The following is an 18,595-nucleotide window of genomic DNA, read 5'->3' on the forward strand; positions in this document are numbered from 1 at the left end:
AGCGAGAGAGACAGATGTCAAGGAGTGAACAAGCGTGCACGGGCGGATAACAGCACCTCTTTTCGACGTGAGTCGGTAAGTCTAGAACCTTTTCCTTCGCCCAACTCTCCGGAACCGTACCAGCCAAATGCGTCCAGCTTGTTGTTACATCGGATACCCACAAAGCGTTTTCCCTGCCGCCAGAATGCAGTGTGTGCTGACTTTGAAATCAGAAATCAGGTCATAAGATGACGCATCTATCACGGTTTCTTTGCCTCCTGCCCCTTCTGTCATGGCGATTTGGCCTGTCCCTCCGCCGCTGAGCGGCCTGGGACTCGGCGAACGCAGTCCTCGCGCCTTCCTTGTCAATGATTTGCGCACAGAGGTTTAGAAAAACTTCGTCAACGTTCGTCCTCCGGCGCGCACTCGTCTCGTAGTACGGCTTCTGACCCCAACTCTGGGCGAGTTGGAAAGCCTTTGCACGGGGCACCACTCGATCATCTTCCATGTCGGATTTGTTGCCCACGACAACCAGCGGGATGTCTTCATCGTCTTTGATTCGGATGATCTGCTCGCGGAGTTCGGCAAGTTCATAGAATGAGTTCATATTGCAGATGGAGAAGACGAGGAGGAAGCCTTGGCCTTGTTTCATATAGAGCTCGCGCATGGCGGTGAATTGCTCAGTACCGGCTGTGTCGAGGCTGGAGAGAGTGAAGCTCGGTTAGCATGTGTTCAAGATGCGAAATGCGCCCTCGTACACATTCTCACTTGTGGTACATGTGGAGTTCAGAAGAGTTGGGGGCGGGCGTGAGGGAGTTCTTACATTTCCAGCATAACCTGGCGACCGTCCACATTGACCTGTTTCCGGTATGAATCCTCGATGGTGGGATCGTAACTTTCGATCCAGACATTCTGGACGAATTGGGCTGTGAGACAGCTTTTGCCGACACCACCAGCACCAAGCACAACAATGTGGTATTCTCGTCTGTGACCACGGATTTCCATTAGCCAACGGACCAGACCTTCTTGAAGAGGGGACGAAAACCATCAGGGAGCCGGACGACTGGTGGCGTGCAGAACATACCTGGGCTGCAAACTCATGCTTACTCTCCTCCACGGACTTCCACCACACCTTTGCGAAATTCTAACACAACGGGTCGGAAATGAAATCTGCTCTCCGGTCGGGTTTCGTCGACTACATCTCAGAGTCCGCGTTTCTCCTCGTCAACCCCGCAATGGAAGGAAATTGTGCAAGAATAGAAACCGGCTCAGAGGATGTTGAAGTGATTGCGACCCGGCGAAATTATCTGTCTGTCCGTTCTCGATGGTGCAAATGCCCGGGATAAGACGCAGGTGTAATTGTCGTTGAGCCCGAATTAGGGGGCACTTTTGGTGATTTGTGCGCGAGAATGACTGAAGCGGGAAAGCGTGCAGTGCTGCCAAATTTGGCTTTTTTGTGTGCGTTTGTCGATGCCTTATTCGACGCCTCGTCTCGTGGCAGTATGTTTACAGGCGACAGAACACGTCGGATGACTCTCAGCTCAGGTGCGACGGCGAAAGCGTTCGTCACGAGTGACTGGCTCGCATCATCCAGCGAGGAATAGATCGTGTCCGGCTGTGTTTTGTGCTTCGACCTGTGTGGCTCGCCTCGTTGGATCCTCTAAGCAAGGGAGATGTGGTTATGGCGGTGGCAACGAGCTTCGTTGGACGTCGTGAGGAAACGACAAGTCTTTTGTTCATCGACCAAGTGGATCACGTCCTTTACATAATCCCTGGCCGATTTTCGCCAGAATTACTGGGGTCTGCCGCTGGTGCAGCCAGATTGGGCTCCAAAGTGGCTGCCGTCTGGCTCGAGGTACCGAAGTCGGCCAGGATCAGCCTGTACAGCGATTTGTCGACGGCGACCCTGGAAGATGGAAAATTTGAGTTTTCGATCCAGATCGAGCGGGCCTTCGCTGGTAGGTTGGTCGGTGTCGCGGTCGATGCCCGAGGATGCTTTCTTTAGCCGCTGGTGACGACGATGATTCACCCACCTCCTGTCCCTCCGCTGCTGGTCTCGTGTCGCACAGCAGCCAGGAACGTGTCAGGGATATTTCGGTACGGGGACGAAATGGGAGGGCCAGCTCTGTGTGTGATGACTCTATTGGCCTCTTGCTCGCCTCATCGAAAATTCTCCGCCCACGGCCTGCTAGCCACGAGGCAGCCAGGGGCCGAGGTCTCTCTTGCTCGAAGCAGCATGGGCGCTCTAGGTGTCTTACTTAGCTACTGATTGTTTGGGACCGGGGATGCCTTCCGTATGGTCCGATGTGGCCTGCTACCCGGCCCCGGCATTGCATTTCGGTCTCCCGATGTGCATCTCCGTCGTCGTCGGCGCGCACTTTGCAGGCACCATTGCGGAATGACACACCCGAGGAAGTAGCTCCAGCAGGTGTCAAGAATGTCGCGTCGCTTCTGGTCCTCTAGCCACCGCGCTCCCTTTGACCGCCCTGTTCCTGCCACTGGCATGAAGGAAGCCGACTTCCCAATCCCGACTGGCCCTGCCTCAAGACCATCCAGCAAAAGTTACTGCAGCGATCATCGCAACGTCGTACTTGAGAGTGCTGATCACCACTCTTCCCAGCTTCGCGAGACTGTTTGACGCTAGCCATGGCCGCTACGAAGCAGTGCAAACATCACTCCCGCCTCACGTTGATTTGAGACTGCTCTGGGTGCGCTGCCGCATCCACAACGACCAACATCCACATTCGAGAAGTCCAACTTTCGAGGACTGGGGACGGCGGGACAAAGATCGCGGGACTTTCCGATACTTGCCCTGGGGACATTTTACCCAGTACATCCCTCCTCCTCACAAGTTGCCCCCGCCCGGCTGGAGGCGAGCGTTTCGCATATGGCTAATTCCTCTCCATTATCTTCTGGTATCGTCGCCAAACCCGCCGAGCACCCTTGGCTGATCAGCACCTCTACAAAGCCATCCATGTCTCCACCGGAAGGTCGACTGCGCAATAGCCAACATACGGCCTGTTCTCTTGCACTTTCCTTCCACGGGCACGATCGTCTCCTCTGCCCAACTGCTAGCTTCAACAATTTGGGCAAGGTCGTCGAGGATGAAACAAGGCTATAACGAGGAGGCTTACGTTCTCAGCTTCGAGATCGGCAGGGACACTTTTCCAGAAAGACCGAAAGACAGGGGCCCGAGATAGGCCATGCGTGGGGCTCGTGGGGCCTGGGAGAAGCAACCTCGCCATGAGCTGATCAACACGTCGAACACGTTTCGAGATGGCGAGAACGATGCTCAACCGATTTTCTGTTGATTCACGTACACGAGTCCGAGTACTCTCCGCAGTCCATCCTTTTCTTCTGCAGACACGCTGTCTTGATTTCAGACCGGTTTGAGATCAATCCTAGCTATACCCTGTCCTGCGCGCTTTTCCGCGACTTCGAACATGTCGGACCCGTGCTTCCGACGATCTTCGGGTGCATCAATCTTGTCACCCCGTCTCTGTAATGCGGTTCTTCAAGAAATCGAATCGGCAGTACTCCGTGATTCACCGCCGGATGAGCTAAATCAGACACACACCTTTTAAAACTCCGGTCTTGAGAAGCGCAGAGGCCATGCTACCGCCAAGGACGAGCTTGGGCATTTGCGGCCGCAAACCCCACGTCCTTAAGCACGCGGATCATGACAAGCTCACAGCTGGAGCGGCGACGTGAGCACATTGGAAAACATTTCCAGGCGAAACGACAAGATACCGGAGTAAGAGTACGAGTACTAGCCTAGACTCGAACATATGGCGTAGGCAACCTTGTTTTGGGAGCAGCCAATCCACTAAAGGAGACTTCTGACGACCGGAGCTGATCATCATTCTCTCGAGGCACTCCTGATCGACCACGTCGCCTGGTGCCCAACTGATCTCGTATCTGCCCTGGGAGATCGACCACTGCCATATTTCTATCTCCGAGAGATCGCTTCCTGCTCAGATCTCGGAAACATGGGTTATCTCCACGAAATTGCCATCAATCCAATCTGGTAACCGCAGCCGCCGGATAAATGGTTCCTGCACCATGCCCATCGAGATGATCTCTTTTGCTTCTCGAGCACATCTGGGTGCGTAACCTGGATCTCGCAAAACTCTAGTAGATCTTCTCAAGTGCCGCGCCTAGAAAGAGACCGTATCTGTGATGCCGATGATTGAACCGGTCAACCGAACCTCAACAGGTTCGACTTTCCAGTAGGAAAGCGTCGTCAGCTCCCACTGGGAGTAGTGTGCGGTTCAATCCCGGAGAATGACGAGCCGGTGTCGCGTTTACGGTCAATGAGGCATGCATCACTGCATTCAGTCTTGACGCTCCGAGCGTTCGGGGAAAGCCTTGGCCCGCAGACGACATGGCGGGCCACGTCAATTTCCTGGGAGGGCTCGGAGGAAAGAGTTTGACGCAGAGCCTGGATCTCAGGGTACCTATGCAACCCGCCAAAGATGAGGACGGTAAACATCACAGGCAGTTCCCGCCAGCGTCGACCTCGTGTATCCTTTCACCCGCCAACCCATGCTCTTCATCTTCATCATCACTGTCCTCTTCACCTCTCATAGTCCACCACCAGCGGCTTCCCTTCCAGATCCCATCAGTGTCACCTCTGGCTTCCTCTTCCTCCTCCGTCCCAATGAGCCAGGTCCACTTCTTGAGAAACCATTTCTTGGCTTCCCAACTTCTCGTGCTCCAGGCAACAGTTTCACGCATGTCCCTCTTCCCGCTCTTTGTTGATCTTCCATGCCGGTTTGACAGACCAGACATTCCACCCCAACACACGAGACCGCCGTGCATAATGTCGGTAAAGAGTTTGCCATGGTCGAGGATGCCATCCGCGGAGGCTTTGACAGCGTGTTCCCGGAAATAAGGGAAGACAATACAATCGAGGTAAGCCGGATGCGGGTTTAACAGTTGTGCGGGCGTGGGTCGTATCGGCGGCTTGACGCACTCAAGATGAGCTTGCAGTCGTGGTGTGATTTGCATGAAGGTATCGGCGATTTTATATGGCACTGTGATAGGCGATATTGAGTTTGTCGGCGCCCTAGGGTCTGGTTTGTTGAGAGCGACATAGCAGCCTGGGAAATGCGACGGGTGGTCGTTGAGATACTGGTTGCGACTTATCTTCAGCGCCAGGCCGATTGCAATCGAGGCTTCGATATTTGCCTCTCCGACCAGGCGCATGTGATTCATGTATGGATCAGCCATCGCAGATCTCGGAGAGGGGAAGCCACTTGACGGCTGATGAGACGTAAGTGTGATGAAAGATCGGGAGCCTTGCAGCGAGCCCGGGGGAGTGGGGTATCGCTTGAGAGGCGAGGCTGATTTTGTGGGCATGGCCCAAATGGGCGCCATCCATATGTCGCCATAGTCGGCGTGCGTGTGCTCAACCACCATTTCCGAGTCCGGCTCTGGGGTAGGTGTTTCCGGTGCCACCTGGAATTGAATGCCCGACAGTGAGCCCTGACCGAACGGTAAGTCGCCAGCGGCCACAAAGGCATCGGCGATATTGATGACTCTTGAATCCAAACGGGTGTCCGTGGGTGGTACCTCTGGGGGAGATGCTGGAGAATCGTCATCGCGGTCGACATCTCCTTCAGCATAGATTCCCGTGCTCGGAACCGTTAGAAATCGATCAGACAATGCAGCCGCGTCGGTTTGAGGGAGGCCAGAAGCGGCCTGTCCCTCCAAGTCCTCCAGCTTCTTCTTCAGCCGTTCACGATATGCCTTCTGGGCACGACGATTCTGTTCACGCCGCTTGTCTGTGACTTTCCGAACATAAGCCTTTCGCGTCCTGGTCGTTGCGCCCTGATTATTGGCCATCTGTGCGCGAGTGCGTGCCAATCGTGACCCGCGATAATACTAGGTATGATCACACCATGAGATGATTAATCCTCGGAACGGCAACCGAAGCAGGACACAGGTCAGAGGACTGCGAAGGCTGGCTTACGTTTGCGATTTCGCACAACGCTGTCCGATGTGATGCAAGGGCGGTATAGTAGAAAGTACCAGGCACGGAGCCGGAGTTCGTCGAGAGTCAGTGTGTATGTGAGAGAGTGAGCCACAAACTCGATCCCGTTCGAACCTATGGGCGAGCCGTGACGAGTCTCGCCTCCACGACGAGCGCAAAGCGTAGTAGGTGCCGGAGTACGCGGTGCAAGTGGTAATTATGTCAGGTGCGGTGCACAGTGAATGGGGCGACTCACGCTCGGTCAAAATGCCTGTCCTGCCTGTCCTGCCTTGCCCTACCCTGCCCTGCCCGTCCAATGTATGATTCAAAAAGGTAAGTAGTGAGTGCCACAATAGGTATGTATGTACGGCGTATGTACGCCGAGTAAGCCAGCCAGAAACGTGCTCCGTAAGCCATCAGGCAGCAGCTAGGGTGACTCCAGCACGAACGGGTTTTTCGCCAAGTGCCAGCCCGAAGCCTGATGTTGCGGCCAAGCAGCCCAAACAGGCAGTGGGGCACATGGAAGACTCAGGACGGAGTGCGAGTGGGTGATGAGGACGAGTAACTCGGACTGCTTCCGGGCGCGAGAAGATAGGGTACGTAGTACTCGTACGGAGAACCTAGTACCGTGTATTAGTCAGTCTCGAGCCTCATTGGTGCGATTGGGAGCCATCATACGAGATGAAAGTACGGAGTACTGGGTATGTAGTACTGGATACGCATGGACTTGGCTACTTACTACCTAGGTACCTAAATACTGTAGTACTCGTAAGCATCGTGTGATTCGAGAAAGGCCGGTGTCAAGAAGTGTGTCCCGTCCTCTTTGGGGTGCTATCAGTATAAGGGTCCTCGCCGATGGCCAACGAGACGGGCATGTGACGTCATTTTGCAAAGTTGGACACTCACGGAGTACAGGTACCTATCTTAGTGATCCATGGCCCTATATGAGAACTTTCATCCGCGTATATATACAATGGCAGGCAGGCAGGCAGGCAGGCAGGCGGACTGGCCACCATGGTCGACATTGCCGACTTCGGGTGCGGAGTTTGTATCCAGGTGTATGTGTGTACTGAATCCTCAGTGTGTGTACTGAATCCTCAGTGTGTGTACTGAATCCTCAGTGTGTGTACTGAATCCTCAGTGTGTGTACTGAATCCTCAGTGTGTGGACACACGCACGCATACCTCCTGTACTCCGTATGCACACACAATATACAATACCATTCTGTGTACAGAGTAGAAGGTACCTAGTACTGTACAGTCAGCCCTGTTGGACTGATACATCGTCCTACAGTAAGAAGATCGACTACATATAGGTCTCGAGTACAATGACCTACAGTAGGTAGATCACGGAGATAGCCAAGGTACTCGGTATACCACCTACGACTCGGGTACGAGTTACAAAGTATGCCTTTACTCAACCCCCTAGACACCCAGGTGCCCACCTACACAGTACTCGTACCTCGCACGGAACGAGTCGAATGGAATGTAAATGATTGAAGAATACTTTGTACATCTTCGACTTCGACCTCGACCTCGACCTCGACTTCGACTTCTACTCTCTCTAAATTTCGTGTTTCTGGTTTCAGGGTTCAGCTTCATGTCTTGTACACTTCAGTTTTGCGCAACGTCGTAAAGCTGATACTCAAGCTCATGCTTGCTCATGCTCATGCTAGATATGTTGGAGGCATCTCAAAGGAACAACATGATGCATTTCCATTCTTCATTCTACGCCTTCCCATGCCACGCCTTCCCATTCCACGCCTTGCCAACCCATCCCATCCCCTCACACCATGGCACGCCAAATGGAAACAACATTACAATACCGGAGACTGCGACTTCCCCGATCGTCAAAATCCATCGTTGGCTTCAAAAACTCATTTGTTGGCCTCAAAAACTCATTGTTGGCTTCAAACCCTCTGGGCAACCCCAGTTACAAAAGTCGATGCTCAAAAGTCGATGCTCATGTCCACGTCCATGTCCATGTCCGAACTTGTATCCATATCCATAGCCATATCACTCCATATCACTCCAATGCACGGTTGAACTCCGAGCACCCCTGGTGGTGTCGTCGCAAGTCCGAAATGCCATGCTTATACTCAGGTTGTCTGGCCTGGTCTGGTTGTAGTGTACCTACCCTCTCACGGTCGATCTACCGCCCGGCATCACCGCGAATAGACCCCATACATGCTCTGCCATTGCACCAACTTCTTGGTAAGCGATTCCATCATGTCCACGCTACCCATTGTCCCAAACTCTCGGTCGTCCATCATGAGCATGGCATTCTCGCCACCATCTCCCACTTTCTCCTGAACATCTTTCAACCCCGCTTCTACCGCCCGTACGAGGCTCGCCGTTGGTAGTGCACTCGCGCCCGCCGCACTCAACCTGGATCCGCTAGAACTTTTACTCAGCCCATTCGGCGTGTTTGTGCCCTTGGAGCTGCCGTCACTCCCGTGGCCATTCGCGGTATTCTGTGCCGCTAGTTGCGTCGTCCGCTCGGTTTGCATTCGTCCCACGAACTCGAGAATGGCAGCAACACGGCGTTTCATTTCATTCATGCTCGTTCGCGCTGGGTGAGTCTTGGCTTTTGAACTGCGCCCGCTTTCTCCGTTGATGTTATGGCCATGGCCGGTCGCTGATTTGGTGTGGTCTTTGCCTTCGGCCCCGTTAGCAGGAGGGGAGGCACCACCGGATTTATCACCACCATTCAACTCGTGGGAAGCGTCGTGGTGTGGTGTGCTCTCTTCGTCACCATTCTCTCGATCACGGGCATTTTGATTCCGTCCCAGCCTTGCTCGTCGTACTGGTGCTCTGCCGCCTGTTTTGCGGCCATTGATGTTTGAACGGCCCGAAGGAGGAGTCTCAGCTTTCGGTCTGCCGTTGCTCTGTACGGCTTTTGCCGGGGAGAGGCTCGGTGTTGGTGGTGGTGAATCTATCGACAGTTAGCCATCGTGCCCTTTGCGTCGCATGCAGTTCTACGGCTCACCCTCTCCTCTTCTCCGCTCCGATCGGGCATTTCGTTTACTCGCCGCCTCAGCTCGCTGTGCGGCTTGCTGCTCCTTTTGCTTCTCCCGAAGCTCCTTTTCTCTGTTGTTCCGAGCCGCTGCTCCTCTCAGCTTTTGAGAGGCAGTGCTGAGCGCCTGAGACCCCTCGTCGATAGCCACAGGCTCAGGCGATTCAGAGTGCTTGGAAAGCATATCAGAGGAGTTGGAACCCGTGCGTCGACGCTTAGAATTGCCCTTGTGACTTGTCATGGTTAGCCACCCATCTTCTGGGATGTCCCGCCGTATCTTACTCTTCTGATTCTTCCCGTGTCCGCTTGCCCAAAGAGCCCATCTCTTTGCTCTCCTCGATGGCTCTTCTTAGCATCTCGTCTTCGTCGTAGGCAACTCGGCTGTTCATTGTGGCCCTCCGCTTCGTGCTTTCGCTCTGAGCAGATTTGCTATCTTTCTTGCGTCCCGCCTCAGGATTGGAGGAGAGAGGGGATGAGCGTCTGGAGGATGCGTCGAGCAAGGGAATGTAACGGGAAGATTTCGGCCTGGTGGGAGAAACTTGTCAGCTGCCATTGTTCACTAACCTCGCAAACACCGCAGTCAAACGATGTAAACTGTCATTCAAAGCGAGGAGTTCGACTATCGTTAATCCCAGCTGTGTGGCACAGGAGACAGTCAGGGAGGCCCAACTCACCCACTTGAGGCCCTCACGATTTTGTGCAGTTCTGGTTTGCACTGTTCGCAGAAGTACTCGTCTGGTAGGAATACCTCATCGATGATACCCATACAACCGCCATGTTGCCATACACCGCAGTTGTCGCACTGGACGAAGAAGTTGCCTGTCTCTTCGACACTGTCGTCTGGACCTACCAGCCGCCGTACTAGAGCAAATGGGGGACCGGGATATTCAGCTTGTCCGCAAATACAGCGAGTGATTTCCTCATCGGCTGCTTCAATGTCATTCTCTTCATCCTCGAGCGGTTGTTTCATGACCGGTTCTTTGTCTTCTCCGTTCCGACGACTTCGGCGTGGTGCCGCTTGCTCGGCTCGGGAGGTGGAGTCGGCGCCATCGGCAGATTCAGGCGGTTGAGTGGAGGAGCGGCGTCGCTGGGTTGGACGATGGCTCGTTCGAGTGTCTCGATCCAGCTTTGAAATGGTCGAGGTGTTGGAGTTTGGGTGGTTGGGACCTGGAGGGGGTTGCTGCGACGAGCGAGCACGGGATGACCGTCGGGGGCTCATTTTGGGTCGGCCGCGCTGGGACCAGATTCGCAGAGCTGCGCGAGTACCACAGCCGACAGAACGGTGCAGGGGCCGTCGCACGAGAGCAGGAGTGGTGGTGCTAAAGACACAGGGCGGCCACAACCAAAGGGTGGGTTGTTTGGCAATCGGTCGGGGCTGAGCTGGACAAAACAGAAGCGACAGAAGGTCAAATTGACAAGCAACAGAAACAGTAACGCCAAGTTGCCAGCGTCGCAGATGGCATATTCACATGGTCGATGGGGAACAAATTTGCACAGAGGTAACAAGAGAGGAGTGACTTCTCACACACATACACCTCTTCTGCGCTCTGCTCTGCCCTGCGGTGACTGCACCACGGTGGCGATGGCATCTGAATGGCTGGAACGACGAGAAAAGCGGGCCAGGGCCATGCACTGCGTCTGTCCCTCCAAAATTCTCCAATTGAGCAGCCGATCGGTGCGCGGATCTGCTTCTCCAAGCCTCGAGCCCAGAGCGGGTGGTGTCCATTGTTGCAGGTGCGGGCGCGATGCTTGGACGCCGGCACAGCTCTCGTCGAACTTCGTCAGCTCTGTGCTGTGTTCTGCATAGGGCAGAGACATGTTTCTTTCGAAGATGCAGTGTACGAGATATTCGTTGATAGAGTGCGAGCGCGAGCAGTGACAATTTTTCTCCACTTCCGGCTCACGTGGTCTAAGGCGAGTAGAACCAATCAACGCGTCCGCTTTCGACCCCGCCCGAGCACGCGTTCTTTTTAATCTACGAGTGTCGAATACTCCGTATGGAGTAATTTAACCCGAAATCCATTCTCTTCGACACGGGTGTCAAACTACGGCGTCCACATTATACACAGCGGAATCTTCCTTCTATCGCTCACTTTATTTGCGAGGCACGCCTTGCCCCCGGGGTGTCGCCTCGGAGCAAAGCTTTTTCCGCTGGAAGACCGATGTTACACGACCATCTTCGGGCTACGGCGTCGCTGCTGAAGGAACCGTACTCCGGCAGCGGCCCGATCGTGGGAAAGGCTTCTGCATGAGGATTTCCACAAGTGAGCCGCATGGACAAGAAAGAAACAGGCATGGGCTATCGAGGGCGAGGATCCTCAAGGCTCAAGGCTTCACGAGCCTCGCCGTACGGATGACTTGAGCGGCATTCTGGCGCAATTTGTCGGCGGAGGCAGTTACGACATGCTACCGAAGGATACCTGTCTCCTGGGCGACTGGTGCCGGTTACGTTACAATGCGGTTATTCCGCTAACAAATCCCAAAGTTTCGACCTCTGCTCCCAACGCCATGCCGTACCATTTCCTGCCCCGAAGCGTCTATTTTGCGGCTTCGAAAGGATAATGCTCGCCAAGCTCCGGACACTGTTGATACAAGACACTTTGTTGCGGCCGTCTCGTCGTAATTTCATGGCATAGTACAGAAGTCGAAGAATGTTGCTGCAGCGTGTGATCGAGGTTGATCTGCTCTCAAAACAAGGGCTCCGGACTGGACTGAGACTGATAAGCAGGGTCTTCGAGTTCGCTGACCCTCTGTTGCCTCGGGACTTGGACGCCACCCGCCTTAGTGACTCCATCACGACGGCCCATAGAGAGTAGCTCTTGTTCCTTAGACCTGGCCTTTTGTCTTGCTTCATTGTCTTTCCCTTTCGATTCGTGCGCTTGAGCTGGAGGGCCAATGTCAGAACTTCCGGTCTCGCTCCTCTTGCTGTTGATCAACAGGCTGAGCTGACTCTTTGTGCGCGGAAGTTCCATCGGGCTTGACGAGGAGTCTGAGTCGCCATCGTCAGAGATGGCCGCGCTGGCCATACTCGTGCGCAATCGTGACCGGCCCACGTTTTCCTCTCGTAATGGTGAGGAAGGCTGCTCTCGGTCTTTGCTTTTGTCTGGCTCCACCTGTGGGAGTTCGTCGGCAAAACGCACAATACTGCCTGGTCTCCTCATCCGAGCCAGACCCGGGAGATTGGTGAAGCTGGCCAGCTTCTTCTGGTTTTCAACGAATTTGCCGCGGAAGTCTGGATGGACAAGTTCGCCTGAAGGATTGGACTGGATCGGTGCAGTGCTTGCCAAAGGAGGGTTGGGTGATGTCGACTCTACACTCTGCCACGAGGACGCCGACGGGAGTGCGAAGGCCGGCCCACTAGCAGCCGCTAGTACTAAACTGTCAGCAAGGTGCATATACGTAGAGATGTGAGGCACACTTACATGGCAACGGCAGGCCGGGAGGAGGGCCGCCTGCGGAAAGGCGCTCGACCCTTGCACTAGTATCAGGGGCCTCAGCCGTCGAGTTTTCTGTCGGTTCTCGGGCTGATTTAGGCTGGTTAGAGCCCCCACCGGACTTCTGTGTACTGGATTTTCTGCGTGGAATTAACGGTCGTGCCCTTGCCTTCCCGGCACTGGCCAGGACAGGCAGTCTCTGGCGACCGCCACTAGCAGTCCTGCTCAATGTAGGTCTAGAGGACGACTCAGATGTGGTTTGAGAGGTCGATCCTGATGAACTATCAAGTCGCTGTCGACTTGCCTCACCTGCTGGTCGGAATGGCAGCCGAGGAACGTCATCCCGTGCGGGTTGATCTGCGGCCGACCATCTGAAGTCTTGCAAGGTCATGCCCGTGTTCTGACCGCCTCGAGGACTTGAGTCATGTATCGGGTGGACTTCACTAGAGGGAGATGGCGAGGCGAGGCGATTGCGAGACTGCCTGGGAGCAAAAGGGTCCTGTGCGATTATCATCGTCAGCTAGCTTGACCATACAAGTCCATTTGATGGCCCTACTTGTAGTGCGGGGGGTCCGGGTGAAGCTGGAATACCCCCAATGGGTGTCAAATCGAACTCCTGACTACATCGCTGCCACAGTTGCGTCAAGAGAGGAGGGGTGATGGATTGGGTCAAGGTGCGACTGCTCCATATTCTCCAGAATAGATTCCGTGATCGCACCGCGGCGTCATCCTGGGTCGCGTTGCTCTGGATGGCGTAGACTATCGAACGTGAGTCTTTTAATCGAGAGGTTCTTCGGAGATCACGTACCTCTCCAGAACTTTCGAAGGGCGTCAGAATTGGTGAAGGTGGCATTGGAGTCGTCCAAAGCGTATTGCTGTACATCAAGATTGGCATTAATAAGTCCTTGAGGTAGTACGGCCGTCATGACATGCGATTGTCAAATGTGCTTCACCCACACTGGCAGCTCCACGAAGCCGACGGTCAGACCCCCAGCTGACCAGAACATGTCCTTGGGTCCCAGCAGGATACGACAGCGTTGTCGGCCGGTAATGGAGGGGATCAAGGACTGAAGGAAGTGGCAGACGAGGTTGCGGGAGAGGTGCCAGGTGGACCAAGCAGGTGCCCGCCCACCGGGCGCTGTCGTGGCAGGAGGTGCCCAAAGATCGGTGAAGAGGCAGAGCGGAAGTCAAAGGCGTAGGCGTAGGCGTGACCGGGTGAATAAGATTTCGTGGGTTTTTTTTCCCTCTGTGTTTCTTATGACGAAGGCCCAATGCCGAAATAACGGTCAAGTAGTGCCGCTAACCGCACCACGGCCTGCACTTGCGGAAAAGCCTCTGTGACCTGGCACGGGTGGAAGTGTGCTGGAGCTCACACTAGACTCTGCTAGAGCTGGAAATAGAAAGAGCCACTGGGAGTCAAGATCGCAGAGACTCGCTCGCTGGGGTTTGGTCGGCTGCCAGGACCCGGTCCTAGTCCATGGATGTGGTGAGACTTCCAGAGCATGGGATCCGCTGCCGAAAGCCTAAAATCGGGGAGCCCTTGGTGGCCAGTAGAACAGCCGCGCGGAAGGGATCCGTTGGGTAAAACCGGAGCTCTGACTGAATGGCTCGAGGAACTAGACACGAGACGGGCTCACTTCAGCTGTGATACCTCGGATGTCCTTGATTGAGTGCCTTGGGTTGGGCTGGAATGGGGGCGGACTGACGACCCAGCTGGTGACCACAGTGGCTGGTCAGGCCGACGGGAGGTGGCCGGGCAGGGTGCTGTCCGTGATTGTAGGCCGTCACAAGTCGCTGCAAAAGGAGATCCGGACGAGATCAAGCATTGAAGGGTGAAAGGCGAAGCTCGATGGTTGATGAGAGAAGAGAGAGCAATGGAGCTCAAGCAAGCTAAAGCTCGGGAGACCCAAGTCAGCCGACCCCACGGCTAACAAATAAGAAGATTACCATGGCCGTCGTACTTGTCGCTGGTGGCAGCAGATGCAGGAACGGGACCCAGCTGCATTGCAGAGGGGCCGGGGGGTGGCTTCGGACCGCGTGTGAACGAAGGGAGAATGGAACGGGCGGAGGGAGGTGGCAGCTGCCAAACGGAGATGTTGCCAAAACATCGGGTATTGGGTCTGGAACGGTACGAGGACTCGGAACAAGAATCGGAATGGACAGACGAGACGTGTCATGGGAATGAGTAACAGAGCAGGGGTCTATTGCGGACGGCTAGGGGAGAACCGAATGTCGATGGTGGGAAAGGGGATGTGAAGGGATGAGACTTGCAAGCCGCACCAGCGGAGGCATACCAAAGCCCATCACCATCACCGTTAGCACGTTGGGCAGCGGCAACAAGCCTGTGATGGCTTGCAAGGGATCATGGTCCCCAACCGCATCCGAGCCACCAGAGATCGAGGCGTGTGTGTCATGTTGGGTGGAGTACCTAGTATACACAGGACGAGTATGAGGAAGAGAGCAGGTGAAGTAAGAGGCGCTAGACAAGTCGCCGAAATCACAAGCGCCACCTCCCACGGCACGAGGTACCCCATTTGTCGTAGCCGGCAAGTCGGTCTACTGGGTACAGTGACTGAGGAGAATCAGGAAGGAATGGGAAGGGTGAAAAGAGGAGAAGGGCGGAGAGGAGGGTCCAGGTGGGAATTATTCTCCTCTCACCACTGCCTTGAATTGGCTTGATGAGTTACAGATACGCCGACCGGCTAAATTCGACGAGGGCACAACTCGGCAGTGGTGACCACGGAATGAGGCTCAAATATACTCACCGCCGGAGGTGCATGTCTTGTACGGAGTATGGTTGCAGAGGATCGACGGCGATATGGACGCCGACATGGCCATGTGGAGCAGTGTCTGCTCCTGGTGGACACACTAGAAAAATCGAGAACATGGACTAAACAAGCGGCTCTCTGACATGGGACGGTGGTGAATGGGGGTGGGTTCTGCCTTATCTCGAGATAACTTGGAACCTTCCCCGAGAGCGGGCATAGAATTGAATGTACGTAAGGTGCTGGTGAGATGCACCTCAGACTTGAATGAAGAGGACAAGAACGAAGATTCCCGATGACCCTGACGATCGGATGTGGATCATCTCCGTACATGTGGCAGGCGCGTTGGGCTTTTTTCCAGTACTCAGTACTGTGTATTTTCTACTCGTAGCGCAGCTTCCAAGCTTCCACTTTAATTGAGCTCGATCTCGAAATCGTCTCCGTGCGTACCCGGCGGCCTTGCAACGTGGTGCCTCTCCGATGTTTCGCCAGCTGCTCGATCATAGAGTGGACGGGTACTCCGTACTAGCTCTGCTACGATTGACCCGCAACGCTCCGTCTCAGCTGGCTTCATTTATTGCTTTCGTGGGCTTCTCGATTTGAGCTTCATTTCCCGCTGCATCACCCCAGCATTGCCGTTAGCTACATATTCCGCGCTCACTCCCACTTCCAACATGCAGCTGTTCCACGCCGTCACTATGCAACACCCACGTTGCCGGGTCCAATTCTTATCCGTCGCGGATGTGCAGGACCAGGGGTGCCAGCCCAGCCCAGCACACAAGTCCGCCGCCTACCGATGGCACACAGAGTGACATCCATTGCTCTCGTTGGTCACCCGCGTGCCTTGACGAAGCCGTACTCCCCACGGCTGTCAGCGACGAAGCGCTCCGACCCTCCCATCAACAGACTTCTCTCGAATCTGTCCATTGCCTGATTAGGCTTCACCCAGATTTAGGATTGCAAATTCAATTGACGGCTCCAGTCCCTGCATGAGCTCCGTGAATGCTATCTAGGAGCGACATGGTCTTAGCAGGATCCTTGTACGGAATACCCAAGGTACTGTTGCAACATGGTAGGTATCGCTCTGACTCCTAAGACGAACTTGTCCCTTGCAGCCACCAGGCATACAATGGGGATTGAATGATGCAGCCGTGCTCAAAACCCCTGCACCTCAGTACCATTGTCGAGATGCTGCTGTCTAGGAACGGTCTTCGGCCCTCTCACTCCTTGCAGCCGGTCCTAGCAACAAGCCGACGTCTTGGAAAAGCATGCGAGACGAGGTCAAGACCCCGTCTGAACTTCCTTCTTGCGTACTTGTTCAGTCCCACGACGATCGTATCAAGACTCAATAGTGCCCTTACAACTTCCTATTATATGGAATTTCGAAACGGTGAGTCGTCGAATGCCGTGCTACGTGGGATGGAAACAATCCTGATTTGCCTGATTCGGTATTGATCGTCGACCTCCAACTTATTGCCACCCGCAGCCACTGGGTGTCGCAGGTCTGTCGCAATCGCGAGTGAGGTTGAAGTCGGAAGCCGTTGCGAGGTGAATCGGTCATGTCCTAAACAAGTGAGACTCCGTGCATCTGACGAGTAACAGCCTGGCCAGTGACACTTGTTGGAGGCTTCTCGCGCTTGTGGCAAGCATCGAGACCTAAGCTAATGCACGTCTACCAAGATGTAGGTATATCTCCTCGGCGCGCCTAGCTTCGCCTCGCCCCGCCTCAGTGACACATGACACCCATGGCCAGCATATCTATGTGCATGTATACCTGCGGTAGGATGTCAGTATGTCAAGTCATCACCGCAACGGACCAGCTAATCAAGATAACGCTTGATGACGGCGGTCTGTAGCCGGGGATCAGGGGACTGATTGGCACTCACCCTCCATCAACTCTCAAGTCTGCTCCTGTGACATATCGGCTGGCATCACTGAGCAGATAGACGACCGCTCCCTGCAGGTCTTCGGGGGAACCCATTTTGCCGACCGGGATTAACGATGTCCATGTCTTGTTGAGTTCCGGGTTGTCGTCCAGGATTTTCCGAGTCCTATCAGCAAAGTTAGCCCAACGGCGATGCGGTAGGACGCCAACGATGAACATACAATGCCGTCAGCATGTAGCCGGGACTGATACAATTGACCCGGATATGGGCGTGTGCCCATTCCACCGCGAAGCTGGCCGCAAGATGCCTCACGGCCGCCTTTGCAGCATTGTACGGTGCCTGTGGTTGGGGCACGTTGACAATCGAGCCTGACATGCTGCCGATCATGACAATACTTCCGTGCGTCACGTCCCGCTCCATCAGATGCCGCGCAACAGCTGTGCTGAACAGATATGTCCCGTCGACGTTCACGCCCCAGAGCTTCTTGATGCGTTCATACGGGTATGTTTCGGCGGAAAAGTTCTCTGTGAATCCAGCCGAAGTGACCAGGTGGTCGATCTTACCGTGCTGCCCGATGATGTCGGCGATGCAGGCATTCACCGACGCCGGGTCTGATACGTCGGCATAGTGTGCTGTGACTTTGGGCACCGGCTCGTCCGAGCCGCTCTCCTTGTTCTCCTTCGCTATAAGCGACACCAATTCCTGAGCCTGCTTCTCGCCCTCCTCTTCTGTAAAGGGACACAGGTCAGCATATCGCTGGGCCGAAAAAAGTACAAAGAGCTCCGGCTAAGAGGGCGGGTGAGCGGGCATCTTACTGTTCAGATCCACGATCGCCAGATCAGCCCCCGACTGCACCAATGCCTGACCCATGACCAATCCGAGACCTCTCGCTCCGCCAGTCACTACGGCCGTGCGCCCCTCGAGACTGAACGTCGGTAATGTCTTGACGTACTGGACGCCGCCTCGACCCCGCAACGGGCGATCCTGGGGGAATTCTTCCTCGGGAGGATATTCGACCACGATCTCACGGTCGGTACGAGATGCAGAGCCTTCATGCGGTCCGGCCGACGTCCCCGTTGCCTCGGTCGACGCCTTGTGATATGGGTCGTCCTTGTCAAGCCGCCAGGGAGTGAGCCGGAGTGCGCGGGGACATGCCGTCGACAGTGGTCGGAAGCCAGTTGCTGTCGGTGTCCTGGGGAGGTTTGCTAGACGCCGACTTGCTTGCCTGAGCAAACGGTGGGTAGTGGATGTGTTCATCTTCGGGCGTGAGCCTGTCTCTTCTGCTGAATTATCTGCAACTCGACAGACCTCCGTGGCAGCGCAGATGGATGATCCGCGGGATGAATCTTGAACCTTTCCAATCCCCACCACCGCTCAAGTTCGAGTCTTGAAAAGTGTATTTGTATTTAGGAGTCTGACCCGTCTCGTAAGAGCCTACAACCACAAACCCCGTGTATGCCTCGAACAGCGACACCAAGGGCCAGTAGCCCAGTAGAGCCGAAAGCGATCTTGATGAGACACACAAGTGTCTCGAGAAATTCT

General features: G+C 54.9%; 5 protein-coding genes across 5 annotated transcripts; all 5 read right to left on the reverse strand.

Annotated features, from left to right (window-relative positions):
- Positions 1–220: 220 nt before the first annotated feature.
- On the reverse strand, positions 221–984 carry G647_05578 (uncharacterized protein; the record flags this gene model as incomplete). The annotated part of the gene is made up of 2 exons (XM_008729905.1): positions 221–680; positions 803–984. The coding sequence occupies 2 exons, from the start codon at positions 982–984 to the stop codon at positions 221–223; spliced, it is 642 nt and encodes a 213-aa protein (XP_008728127.1).
- Positions 985–4,470: 3,486 nt separating this feature from the next.
- Positions 4,471–5,826, reverse strand: G647_05579 (uncharacterized protein; the record flags this gene model as incomplete). Its single annotated transcript, XM_008729906.1, has 1 exon — positions 4,471–5,826. The coding sequence occupies one exon, from the start codon at positions 5,824–5,826 to the stop codon at positions 4,471–4,473; it is 1,356 nt and encodes a 451-aa protein (XP_008728128.1).
- A 2,291-nt stretch (positions 5,827–8,117) lies between these two features.
- Positions 8,118–10,187, reverse strand: G647_05580 (uncharacterized protein; the record flags this gene model as incomplete). Its single annotated transcript, XM_008729907.1, has 4 exons — positions 8,118–8,887; positions 8,942–9,201; positions 9,251–9,493; positions 9,643–10,187. The coding sequence occupies 4 exons, from the start codon at positions 10,185–10,187 to the stop codon at positions 8,118–8,120; spliced, it is 1,818 nt and encodes a 605-aa protein (XP_008728129.1).
- Positions 10,188–11,655: 1,468 nt separating this feature from the next.
- Positions 11,656–13,328, reverse strand: G647_05581 (uncharacterized protein; the record flags this gene model as incomplete). The annotated part of the gene is made up of 4 exons (XM_008729908.1): positions 11,656–12,335; positions 12,391–12,901; positions 12,959–13,161; positions 13,211–13,328. 4 exons carry the CDS (start codon positions 13,326–13,328, stop codon positions 11,656–11,658), a joined length of 1,512 nt encoding a protein of 503 aa, XP_008728130.1.
- A 3,721-nt stretch (positions 13,329–17,049) lies between these two features.
- On the reverse strand, positions 17,050–18,310 carry G647_05582 (uncharacterized protein; the record flags this gene model as incomplete). The annotated part of the gene is made up of 3 exons (XM_008729909.1): positions 17,050–17,218; positions 17,274–17,781; positions 17,869–18,310. 3 exons carry the CDS (start codon positions 18,308–18,310, stop codon positions 17,050–17,052), a joined length of 1,119 nt encoding a protein of 372 aa, XP_008728131.1.
- Positions 18,311–18,595: the final 285 nt, after the last annotated feature.

This window comes from Cladophialophora carrionii (genome assembly GCF_000365165.1).
Source record: "Cladophialophora carrionii CBS 160.54 unplaced genomic scaffold supercont1.4, whole genome shotgun sequence".
Taxonomy (NCBI): Eukaryota; Fungi; Ascomycota; class Eurotiomycetes; order Chaetothyriales; family Herpotrichiellaceae; genus Cladophialophora; species Cladophialophora carrionii.